The sequence below is a fragment of the Tenebrio molitor genome, chromosome 8 (assembly GCF_963966145.1).
Source record: "Tenebrio molitor chromosome 8, icTenMoli1.1, whole genome shotgun sequence".
NCBI classification, from domain to species: domain Eukaryota; kingdom Metazoa; phylum Arthropoda; class Insecta; order Coleoptera; family Tenebrionidae; genus Tenebrio; species Tenebrio molitor.
The window spans coordinates 234,934-248,243 of record NC_091053.1 but is presented as its reverse complement, the minus strand read 5'-3'; the positions used below and the strand labels follow the sequence as shown (position 1 = coordinate 248,243).

At 37.3% G+C, this 13,310-nt stretch overlaps 1 protein-coding gene across 6 annotated transcripts in view; it reads left to right on the top strand.

Annotated features, from left to right (window-relative positions):
- The window catches only part of RhoGEF3 (Rho guanine nucleotide exchange factor 3), a 157,232-nt gene that overhangs the window by 105,898 nt on the left and 38,024 nt on the right, over positions 1-13,310 (top strand). For all 6 annotated transcript variants that reach the window (XM_069056564.1, XM_069056563.1, XM_069056565.1 and 3 more), the window contains one exon: positions 10,864-10,975. In XM_069056564.1, the coding sequence (XP_068912665.1) occupies positions 10,864-10,975 (112 nt within the window). The remainder of the gene's footprint in view (positions 1-10,863; positions 10,976-13,310) is intronic.

Sequence of the window (13,310 nt, the reverse complement as noted above, 5' to 3'; positions counted from 1 at the left end):
AATCATTTTGAATCACCCAATATGTTTACTACCTGTGTCTGAGGCTTATCTGTATGCTGTTAAGCTGGCAGACTCTTGGCGCCAATAATCTTTGCATGTGTAAACCCGGCATAGCAGTAAGCTAACAGCACTTTCTGTTCACACTTGTTACATTGTGTTTCATTTTGGCATATCTCTGTCTCTCTTTTAATTAAACGTACTCAAACCGTTGCACAATTCTGACAATAATACTGTTTATCAGGCGAACAGAACGATTAATCAAAGTCCTAATTATGTAATTATTCACGACAATCGTAATCCACTTTTGATTATAGGCGACCTCTCCAACATTCAAGCTCAATCGTTTTCAATTTAAGAGACACAAAGTGTTGGAGCACCGTCTGTGAGCATTCTTCGTTATTAAATCGATGAATTTAACAAGAACATTCTTGATTTTACGGCCAATTTGAACCATTTTCACGGTCGTAAAGTTGACGGCGGATTTATTGAAGTTTTCCCCATACTGAAATTGGTCGCTCGTTGAATTATGGCCAATTAGTGACCTTCACATAAATTCATTTTTCTGATGGTTAAGAAAATTCACCGATAAAAACAAACGAACCGCGAAAGGGGTAATGAAATTAAGATGGGGTTGCTCGTGGAGTTTTGTTTGTTTTCTTCTTAATTGATATCACTCCGGGGAGCTACATAATTTATTTCAATTGGATAGGGTACTGCACATAGAAGAAATTGAGTAGCAAAGTACGAGTATGTTTGACTTATCTCAACGTTTCCAACTCTTCGAAATTTGCAGTCGGAAATCATTAGCGTGGATCGAGGAGTTAAAAACTTTACCCAATCGTTTCATTTTTCTCTCTAATTGGAAATTAAGTGAATAAGTACGCCATTACCAACGTGGCATCACTTCGAAAGCAGCATTGTAGATGTTTTCATGTGGGAGCGCACAGTATTTTGTTAACATGTATAAATCAGTCAAAAAATTGTAACTGTTTCCGAGATAATTTTTAATTCGTCTCTTTATTCATACATACATGTATTCAAACAGGTGCGCATTCATTTAAATAAAAAATCACCAAATGACAAGTCTCATTTTTTCCTAACAGTTTGTTTTCTGTCATTCCATCATTCTCCCCTTTTCCAACGGTTAAATGAGAAATGAACCGTCATTCGATTACAGAGTACCAAGACATCACCACCGTAATTAATCTTGAGGAGTTTTTTGTAACAATAATACCTATCTAATAATAATTATACAGACAGTAGTAATCAATCAAGTTCAGTTTTCTTTCAAAATTGTCTATGAAAACTATTATTTGTGGCGGGCGTTTTTCCTCTCAACTATTTTTATTATCGCCCCCAAAACAAAACAAACAGTACGTTGTATGTGCAACAATGCAATTCGATTAACCATTCATAGGTGGCGTCGATTCCGGTCGTCCGGTTCAACGTACAACTGGTCGAATGAGGGATTTTTGCATAAATTGTTTTCGTTGAATTTTTTCCACTACATTAATGTAAATGCAAACTGCATTCTCCGTAATGCATTACGTGAACGCCTAATGTTTCTCAGCACAGGTCCAAACTTAATAAAGAACCATATCGCAACCTCCCCGCCTAATAAAGAATAAAAGAAACACCGCTAGATTTATCAGGGACAGAGTCTTCTTCCCTTCGGCGCCACCCTCTTACCCACGCAACCCTGACCCTTCCGAAGGAAGTGCACGTGTTTCGAATGTTCCATTTCCGGTGTCTGTAGAAATCTGAACGCTAATGCACCGCGTCGTTAAGATAAATCAATGTTCACTTATAAAACGTACCTAATTGGTACGAGGTTATAGCGAATGTTAAAAAATAAGTAGCCGGCGTTTCTCCTCTTCTTCATTGATTTTTGCGCTCGCTTGCTGCGATATCATTGCCGGCTTTAAATAATGCAAATTCATTAGCATCTGCGACTTGGAAAGTACTAAATTGGTCTGGAACTTAATTAGCGAGGGAAAAGTGACTTTCATGAATCTCTCCTCGTGCAAGAAACGTTACTGAAGTGGGTTTGTAATAAGGATAAAGGGCGTTAAGTGGACTAGTTGGCGATCGCGATTAAGGGGTGCCCTCTGTTGGTAAACTGCAACGAACATCCAGACAGAACTTACACAGTTTCGTTCACTATAAAAATATAATTCCTTTCGGTGCATTTACGTCCTTTGTGCAAATCTATCTGTCTTTCTTTTTCTCATCTCTTTTTATTGTTGGTTTTTGAATTATTGTCGCAATAAGATTTCGTTTAGTGGCATCATCAGCTAATTAACTGATAAAGTAGAATGTCATTTATTACGCTGTAACTGATCGCATCTGTCGCTGGGGTCGTCTTTGAGCTTTTTTATATTTATTTCGGTACTGATTTGTGTGTGGTTTAGTCAGTACAAACTTTGATCCTTTTTTACATGATGGTGTTGCTTATCGATCGTAGATTTGCGTCGTGCAAACACACGAATTGGAACTCTGTACCCCATCTCCAGTGGAGAGGGGTAGTCGGAATGCTCGCCTCAAACAACAAAGTCGGATGAAGAGGTCAAGACCACGTGGCGACCCCGGAGACTTACGTAAGTCCGGGTCAATAAGGAATAATTGTTGCAGTGGAGCCCTCCTCTGCGTGGGTAGTTGCATTATTGCGGTGTTGCCTCCCACCGAAACACTGGGTTTAGTTGTGCTCCGGTGTTCGAGATCAATAGAGCATGACATTTTCGTTCTTCTGGTGCCATTCAAGATGAGAAAAAGGGATTAAAGGAGGTAAAGCCGATGTGTTTTCGTAAGAAAGGAACGGGCCAGTTTCAAACAGTTTTGTCGTAATTCAGAGCTTTCTGTGTAATTTATTTTATTAACTTGCTAGTTAATTGTCTTTGTTTTCGGTGTTTTAAAATGTGACGGTGCAGTTTGTATCGCCAAACTATTGGGTTATTTAAATTTGTTGAAATTATCGTAGTGTAACTTTACTATACTAAACCTAAATTGACGTGATTACTTGGTTGCCTAAATGCAAGGAGTTTTAAAATTATCTACTTTAAAATAAAATCATATTACAATAAATTGCGTCTTTTGAACTTTCAATTCAATATTCAAATATTCCAAAATGTTTGTGGGTTGTGCTGCAGTTATCCTTTAATCCTCAACGGTTTCCTCCGATTCTGGAAGCCTTCCAATTGATTTATTTTATTTACACCTTCGGCATGAATAAATCTGTTGATTACATTTTTAATATGTACTATCAAAGACGTTTGTGATTATGCGATGGAGTTGATTTTTCTTCTGTCTTTTGTTTTGGTTCTTACCATCCCGAAAGATGACGATTAGATCGTCACACTTTAAATGTTCAATTTAACGTGACGGTGCAAGTCCACACTTGGCAAGAATTTCCATTTTAGTCCAAATCGGTGATTTGTGGGCGCGTTCGATTGGTCTGGAGTTGATTGTGTCTGAACATGCTGGACCACGATTCGGTAATTTAGCTCACCCCCCGGACAACATAAATGATCTTCGATTGCCGGTTCAGGAAACTCCAGATGAGCTCAAACACATTATCACCTAATGGAGAACGAGCTCGAACGGATAATCGAGTGCATAAGGGGAACATTTTATTGTAGACACTTTTCGATTCGATTCAATTTTGTTATGTCGTTCATCTTGGAATATTGTTACAAATTACTAGGTATAATACAAGGTATCTGTGTGTTCGGCATTCAGTTCGACGAACAATAACCATTGACGTTTTGTCACGACCGAAATATATCCAATATAACTTGAGAAACTTTCCATTGTGGGAATTAAATTAAATGTGGGAAATCTCTCTACGTTATGTTATTAAGGATGAGATTCCTTCGAGACTTCACCTTCCGTCCATTTAACACGTTCAATAAGTCACTTGTAATTGAACTGAATGTGCTAAAGTATGGAACTAATGGGGGCTTCGTGGTACATTGGACAGCGCCAACATCCACCAATTAAAGATAATTGAAATTAGTGTCTATAACATGAACAAGAATTAATTTATCGAGAATGTCTTCATTCCACTGCTTTTTATTCCTGAAAGCCAGTCGAACTTGGTGGAGGGTATTTGCGTTCTTATAATCATCTGAATTGTTGATAAGAGGAAGTGGCGAATCCAGGCGCCATCTCGTCCATTTTCCACCAACTTGGAATCAGGAAATGTAGTAGTCTTTCTAGAGCCTGTGAAATTTGCCACCTACAATGCATAGCGTAACTGTATTATACTCGATAAACTAAAAGTTTTGAGACAAAACAACTTGAAATAAAGATATTGCCACAAGTAATTAAAATCAAATCACCTGATAACAAATTTCGCATGTTCAGCTGTTTAAGATCTTAATGAGTAATTATAAAAAAAAAAGCATAGCACAAAATAAATGTATTGTTTTCAACGAAAAAATGCTTACTATGTTTCAGACATTCTTCTTGTAGTTTTTAAAAACTGTCAGTTAAACACTTGGGGCCGTATCACGACACCCTTATTAAATTTAATCTGACTCTAGTTACCTTGGTGACGAATTCATCTCTTTCTGGCAGGTTGTAATTGCATAAATCTATATCGTTTTATGTTTACTTTAAATCACGATTTTAGTTATCGGCAACTTTAATAACGGTGTCGTGATACGGCTCTTGATCTTTAAAAAATATCAAATATGTATTGCCAAATGTTTCTGGGTTGTGCTGTTGTGATCCTGAACAGCTTCTTCAAATTCTGGAAACCTTTCTGTAAATTATGTCTTTAACATGGCTCCCAAAGACGTTTAGAAAATGGGGATATTTTGTCAACACGGAATAAGTCCACTTGTCATTGTTGAATGTTTCAGTTAATCAACCACTTTCATTGTTGGTAACGTAGAAAACTGTTCTTGTTTGGGCGTAAACAAAATGTTTTCTACTGGTTGCGGTAACTAATCTATTGCAATTGCATGAACGTCTTCAACTAATTCAGAAGATGTTTTAATTATCACTTTCAACAATGAAAACTGTAAAGTGACAGATATCAGCTGTCAAATGTCAAATTTACAAATCTAGAAGAGGCGGTAAATCCATACGTATATCATAAATTACAGTCAACTACTATGTAAGAAGCGTTTATAATGACCCTGTAATAACACATCTACGGCCTGTTTTCAGTGATTTATTATTAACCCAGTAACACCCATACAGATTGATTGTTAATCAATCTTTTTCATGGCTTCGTCCGTAATTGCCGTGGAATAAGAAACGTATTTTGGTAAAACTTTGGAACTTTTCGTTTAGAAAATGTCAGTTTTGTTGTAAAGTTGCAGAAAAAGAGTTGTTGGACATTAATTAGCATTCCATTGGTGAATTGTGTTGCGGTAACTTTGACTGAGCGGTAATCAGGAATCTACACTCACAACTCCTCTAGTCCCTTACGGATTGAGTTTAGAGTTTAGGTATTCATAACTTTGAAATTGTTGAATACATAAAATTATTTACGTGGGTGTGGTCCTGAAGGGACACGATCGGTTGCTTCCTTCGATTGAAAAGTTCCACAGGCGAAGTCCTCTTTTAACCTTGTTCGTCCAAGGACAATTTTTGCAGGCATTTCCATTTTGTTGTGCGAATTTATCGGCGGAATTATGACAGGCCATCAATCCTCCATGAGCGACACTCTTCATCAGCCACTTACTTCCACATATTCCAGAAACTTTGCAATAATCTGATAAGGCATCCATCCGACTGAAGCAAATTACTTTCAATCTCGCCGGTTTCGCATTCCGATATCGCCCAATTCAGCCAACATTTCAATGATTGTTTTATTGATTGGAAGCGCCAACAGCCCCCCGCGGCGCATTATTACATTTAATAAACGAGGAGGACAATCCGTGTGAAGGAAAAGCGTCGTAGATGAATTTCTCTCCGAGAAAAAAAAAGTTCTCGGCCATAATTTCTGGTACAAAGGTGCGATTTTTTAATAATCCAATCTTCCCCCACGAGATGACATAATTTCGGCAGAAAGAGCGGAAACGCGTTAAGTGAACCGTAACAATTTAATATCACGCATTCCATCCCTTCTGAAAATATTTTCCGTACAACCTGTATGCTTTGAAAATGTTTATTTTTATTAGGGTTGGTGCGGTTCGTGAATGCGGCCATGAATTTATCATTTTCACCGAAATGTCGTTAGGGGTCTTTTATGTTATAAAATCATTTAGGACGCGTTCTACCTGATCCCGATAAAAAATTCCCAACCCCTATATTTAGCTCTTTATGGGGCTATTGTGTAATCCTTTAAATCGAAAATCCAATCAAATTTCTCAAGTGGAAGAATTTTGACCCGCGGCCGGCGGCGGACGGATAATTTTGTTCGGTCTCTTGTATTCTTTTTTATAAAGGATATTCATCCTTCTTTCGTTCTAAACTGATAAGAGCGAATTACCTTCACGTTGTGTCAGTACCGTCATAAATTTTCCTAATTTCTGGACGATGTCACAACTGTCATTCCGTAGTTTTCGTTTGTGAATATTTCAAGAATCAACTCCCATTTAATTTTCACCAACATTCAAGTCTTCCCGTCAAGTGGACGTGTGCCTCGTATTTAAATTATTTTACGAAATTCTATTAATTTTCTCACATTAAATTTTATTTCCGTTCGTTACACTTCCACGATATGTCGTCTTGTGACAGCCAAATAACTGACTTGTCAGTTTCGTTCTACGAACACAACTCCAATTCCATAACTTTCGCGACTGCACCATTAGGAGACTTTTCTTCTCACCTTTATATTTCACATCAGGTATGTTGAATTTCTTTACACTTTCCAGTCTTCTTCCTCATCATTCTGTCACAACGTGTCTTCTCGTCGAGATGTTTAATTAATAACTCCGAAGCCGTGCAAGAATTGTGCAAAACGGTTTGGTCTTTTTGTCACAGAAGCTACTAAATGTTTCACTAATTAATTTGCGAATCTTAATTAGGAATCTGGATCATTTGAGACAGTCGGAACTCATATCTTGTTGGAAGTTTAACTCGTAAATTAAGCCGCAATGTTTCCGAATTTGGCCTAGTTTTTTTGTAGTGCTTTCCACCCGATATCTTGTAACTAATTCTGATTTCTCGCTGGGAGTTCAAATAATGTCCATCCCCTGGTGGCGAAATTTCGAACCGTCAGCCCTTATGGCGCACCTGTAGTTGGTACCCATGCGGAAAATAACTTTCCCCTCAGACAACAGCTTTCGTCTAGAAATGATTTATTTAGGATAACGAAGTTCTTCGAGTATCAGACGCGAGTTAACGGCTGTGGCCGCCGGGGACTTACGTAACGTGTTTGTTGTTGCTGCTGAGCCGAAGATGAGAAACTGCCGCCTAATAAATTTCGTTTGAAGGTGTGATAGTCACCTTAAGACGTTACTCTTACATCTTCCACTGTTGGAATTCGCTTTGTCGCGTCGCACGAGATGCATCTGTCATGAAACAAGGGAAAAGGGTAAAATCGATGGCGACAGGTGGTGAACACGGGGGGTGGCGCTGTTGAGATTGGGGTTGTTTTTTTGTGATTTCCATGACGATCAGAGTGCAGACGCATGTTAAATTGGCAGAGCTGACTACACGTTTCGGCTTTACCTGCACCCCACAATTGACCCGTCAGATAAACATTGTGGAGGATGGTCTGATGGCACTAGGGGAGAAGAGACTTGGCACCTGTCATTGTGTTTGAAGTGTGTGATGAAGTCTACTTGTACATTATGCAAACATAGTCGCTATCGATTTGGAAGAAATGAATTTTTATCTTGAATATAACTTATGCAAAAATAGACGAGACTATGTATACCATCTGGTGTCGCCGGACAGATGAGGCCAGCCACCTACTCTTCGATATTGTATGCGATGAAAAATTCAGTCGGGCCAACCCAACCGGTTAATGAACAACAAAAGCTAGATGGATTATTAACGAAAAATGATGGGCCGCCGGCGGAAATTTTTTAACGAAAAATTTTTGAATAATGGATGATAAATATTCAACAGTACCAACAAACCTACCCAGTCATTTTTTTTGTCACGGACAAGATGGACTACCGAACGGTTTACTAAAAATTTAATCTAACCGGTCTTCACAGAATGATCTTGTAGTCATTATCGTGGCTGAAATTTGTTAATTTTCACCTTTTCACTGGGCTAATCCGGAGACGTGGGTAGTTTGAATAAGGTTGGAAACTGGATGGAGCCAATGTAAAAATGTGTACAGTTTCGCTGAGAATTTCTTGCTCTCGTACACGGAGTAATTGGACTGTTTCTGTAGTGCATAAGTGCATATGCAGGTTTTTATTGAAATGTAATAAAATAAATGGAAATCTTCCACATTTATGTTTTGGAAAATTGTATACTTATCCAGTATGTTTGATATGTTGGAAATTTGAGTGCCTGCATACATTCCCTGTGTTTGTTTTATAGTACATTTTATGACGACCATGGAAAGTGACACATTTCGCACGAGTGTGTATGTTTATCACACGAAAGACACTTTCCAGCGAGTTTTTTGCACAATTTTTTGTACGACCATAAAATGTAGCATTGTAATTGATGATTTAGTTTTATTCTTTTGCATTTACGTGTATGGTGGGAAAAATTAAAACGTTTAGAAGAGTGTAAAGTTTTAATTTCCCGCCGTTTGACAGGAATGACATTTGTTTACGTTTAATCGGGACAGCAAAGAGTGCCCTTAGATATTTGCTTCGAGAATAGGAATCGTTACGTTGTTCTATTTTTAATGTAAAACATGCAAAGAAAGAAAAAAACAGAAAGATTTTTTTTCTAAATTTTAGGTTAGCTGTCAATAAGCTCGAATTAATCTACGCTTTAAAAAAGCACAACAATTGACGGTTTCCAACGCCTTCCCAGCCCAGGATTTCATTTGAACGCGCGATATACAGCGTGATCAACAATGACTGAGTCTGTTGGCAATGAAACAATTGAAAAATATTGGTGTTTTTCTGTTTCGTAATTGGCGCTGACCGGATGTTTTAACTTGACACGACATTAAAAAAAAATTACGTCGGGTATGTTTATGTTATTACAAAAATGACCCTTTGATGGTAAACGTCAAATTCGCTGTCAACTCTGTCAAAGCTGACAACCGGAAATGCGTTTAGATTACAGTGGTACCAAAAGCAAAAAAAATTTCATTGTTACCAACAGATTCAGTAATTCTTGATCACGTTGTAGTAAATGTGAAAATTGCAAAGCCGCCTATCATTGGAATAATTACGATCCGGTGATTATTATAATATGCATTATTATACGGGATTATTCACGTAAGATGACGACCTAACCAGGTAAAAATGCAACCCAAAATACATTTTACAAAGCATAATATGTATTGTGTTTTGGTATTTAAAAATTAAATCACGAATCCAAGTAGGTATTCTATTAGTTTAAAAGGTATATCTGTCATTGTACGATTTCGTTCATAAGTATTTAGTATTTGAAAATGTTTTCAAACCATGACAAAACCGACATGATCCTACTTACTCATTACTTCTGTGATTTTCATGGCTTATTATTGTTATTAAATCATACTTTGTTGAGAGAGGTATTTTTCTGTCAGAACTTCACATTCATTAGGCTGACGTTAAAAGCTATCTGTGTTTTATGTGCATTATGATAATGTAATAGTGATCAAGATAGCTTTATACTCGTAAGTTGGATTTTGGGTTGCATTATTACTTGGTCAAGCTCGTCATCTTACGTGAATAATGTACGAGTATATTATTGTATACAGGGTGATAATGAGCCTGACGGAATGAAAAATGCAATCCACAATACATTTTCAAAAAAGCCGGAAATTTAAATTTCAATAGCCAGCTTTTTTCGGAAATGTAGTGTGGGTTGCATTTTAAATTCCGTCGGGCTCATTTATCACCCGTGGATTATCATCTTGTATTATAACGCAATATTTATAACAATTAGTTTACACTTTTTTGTTTAGCCACTTTTTGTGGAAAATTTTAAACAATATTAACGAGAACATTTACAAAAAAAAATGTTTATAAAAGTTGTAGCTTCCTAGAAGATTGCGATATTTTTGCGATCGTTGAAACTGTCAACCTTCGGTATCGGGCAAGAAAATATTTCCATCATTTCAAACTTTTGGTGGTCACTGTATATCTTCCGACTTGATTGTGCAATGCAAGAATTACAATACGAGGTTTACAACAGACCACATTTGAGTCAAAACTAATTAAATTTTCCTTCTGGAAAACACAATTGTTAACAATGAGTTCGCAATAGCTATACGAAAGTTTTTTGTTGATGTGCGATGAGTAAGTAAACAGGGGCCTCGTCACTCGTTAGTTTGTTTTGGAAATGAAATCAACTTGATCCATGCCGGATCAGTCCACATAAAAAAATTCGAAATACTTATATCCCAACGGTGCGTATGTGGCTTCCCAATGATGTTTATTTAGGATGGTTGAAGACCTACGTTTTCGCATTTCAAGCATCCAATTTGTTATTTATAAGGCAACCCCTCAATTAAAACTGTTTTAGCAACGCCATTCTTGTCTAACGATAATTTCATTCGATTTCGAGTCAACATCCATAACTAACGATTTCTATTAGGAAAAAAATCGCCCGCAACTTGCCTTACGAGTATATTCGACAAACTAGATTAGGGACGCCGAAAAGTCGACTTCGGCTTTTAAATTCGGACAGATTTATTAATCCTGGCGTCGTTTTTATAAGGAAAAAAAGTACCCCCAACGTGAAGTGTATAATTTACACCCCTACCGAGAGTTTTCCTTTCTGATTTTGACGGCCACCTTTCAAAATATTTTCTTCTTTAATTATTTGTTGTGTTTTCAGTGGCCAGTTTCCTTGGAGACGGCGCGGTACCGAAAGTTTGGGTTCTTCACCTGGACTTCCCCGGAAAATCGGAAGCCAAACGAGCGAAACGTCTCACACAGCTCCAGTTACGGTAAGTTCATGATTCTATCTCTGCTATTCTGAGTGATTTATCGTGTGGCATCGCTAAAGACGTACTCAGGCTTTGAAAAATTACAATGAAAAGGGTCTTCGACTGTGACAGTTGGAAAGAGCCGAGTCACCCCCTGGGCGGCGCCTGTTGCTCTGTCGAGTTGAAAGTTTTATTAAAGGCGAAATTCGGTCGAACGTCTCTTCTTATTAAAAATCCAGAATGATAAATGTCACTTTTCAATATTTTTTTTTAAGCTAAAAGAAATTTGACAGTTTTCGAATTTTGCTGTTGACCGGAAATGAGCAACTTAGCTCTTGATGCTCTGCTGCATCTGGTGAAGTGAGCAGACCTCGTGGGTATTTTTTCTGAGCCGCACAACAAATTTAAAAAGTGGTTAAAATCCTAAAACAGGCAGATAGCGATAAATTTGTGTTAGAGCTTTCACCGTGGAACAACTTTATGTTGAGGCTAAATAAAGTCCCGAAACTATAAAATACGAAAGCCGTAAAATCAGGCGCGTAGCCAGGGGAGGGCCTAGGTGGGCCTGGCCCACCCCAAAATTTGCCGGCCCACCTGTGTGCCCACGTTAAGGAAACTAAGAAAATATTTTTGAATTAAATAAATGTTAAAAAAAAAAAAATTTTTAGAACAAGAAATATAAGTACCTAATCTGAAAAGTAACAATATCCTTTACATACCTAAACATTTTTGCCCATAAAAATACTTGAGTCATTAAATCAGACCTGCCCGTCCAAGCTATCGACAACGTTATCATTATCAACTGCTTAGTCGTCAAAAAACAATCATATGGGTTAATTCCCGGTTCAGCTTTCAGTTTCTTTCTTTCGTCTTTACCGTCTGGTGTTATAATTGACATTTTATTTTGTGGACTGTGGTACTGTGTTACTGATTAAAATGAGTGGTAAAAGAACAATACAAGATTTTTTTTCGTCACATAAGAAGCAAAAAAAAAGTGAAGAATCGTCAGAGGAACCATCAACAAGTACAAAAGTTACTGAAAAGCAGCCTCCTGGCTTTGAAATACTGGTTGAAAGCGCTGAAACTGAAGTTGCCCTTGTGTCCAGTCCTCAATGTACACCAGATCTTCAACTTGAAAGTGACGTCTTATCAGACTCAGAGTCCGACCCTGGTGGAGATGATGAAAAATCTCCCGAATTTAACGAATGGTTGTTGGACAAAAATAAGCAAAGTGAAAAAGAAAAGCCATCGATTCACAAACAACCTCCAGGACCAGGAGATATTTCACAAAATGTTACTGATGGACCCACGCAACCAATCTTGAAGTTATTTCCGAGAACGAAATTTAATGATAAATTTAGACAATTTAATAGTTCATGGTATAAACTCTACCCTAGCTGGTTGGAATATAGTGTATTAAATGACGGTGCGTTTTGTTTTGTGTGCCGACATTTTTCAGTAAATCCTAGTCAAGTGTTTACTAGTGTTGGTTTTAAAAATTGGAAAAGAGCTTTAGAGAAAGAATCTGGATTTAAACAGCATGAAACTAGCTCCGAGCACAGAAACTGTCATCTAAAATGGATTAACTATAGTCAGGTAAAGTCAAATCCAAGAATATCTGTGGCCAGTCAGATTAATGAAGCTCATTTGGCTCTAGTAAAAGAGAATCGTGAATATTTAGGAATCGTCATTGATATTTTAATGTATACTGCCACACAAAATATTGCACAAAGGGGACATCGTGAAAATGAACAGAGTTCTAACCGGGGAAACTTTTTGGAATTATTAAAACTTTTTTCGAAATACAATCCCATTATTAAAAAAAAATTAGATGAGGATCTACCCCAAAACGCAAAGTATACAAGCCCGCAAATTCAAAATGAAATTTTATATATATGTTCTAAAATGATTTTAGACCAAATAAGTGCTGAAGTTAATCAGGCTACATGCTTCGCTGTAGTGTGTGACGAAACAAAAGACATTTCCAAAACAGAACAAATTTCGGTAGTGTTACGTTATTATTTAAAAGGAACTATTTATGAACGATTTATAGGATACAAAGCCGCTAAAGATTTCAACGCTCAAGCACTGCTAACTTATCTTAAAGAACTATTAATTCGATGTAAAATAGATTTACAAAATTGTGTTGCTCAAACATATGATGGAGCAAATGTGATGAGTGGTCGCTTAAATGGGGTTCAAAAACTTTTCCGTGATGAAGTTCCAAAAGCTGTGTATGTGCATTGTTTCAATCATCGTATAAATTTAATTACTGTGGATATTTGCAAAAGCCTAGCCCACGGAAAGACATTTTTTGATCTCTTAGAAGCAGTTTACGTTTTCATATCTGGCTCTG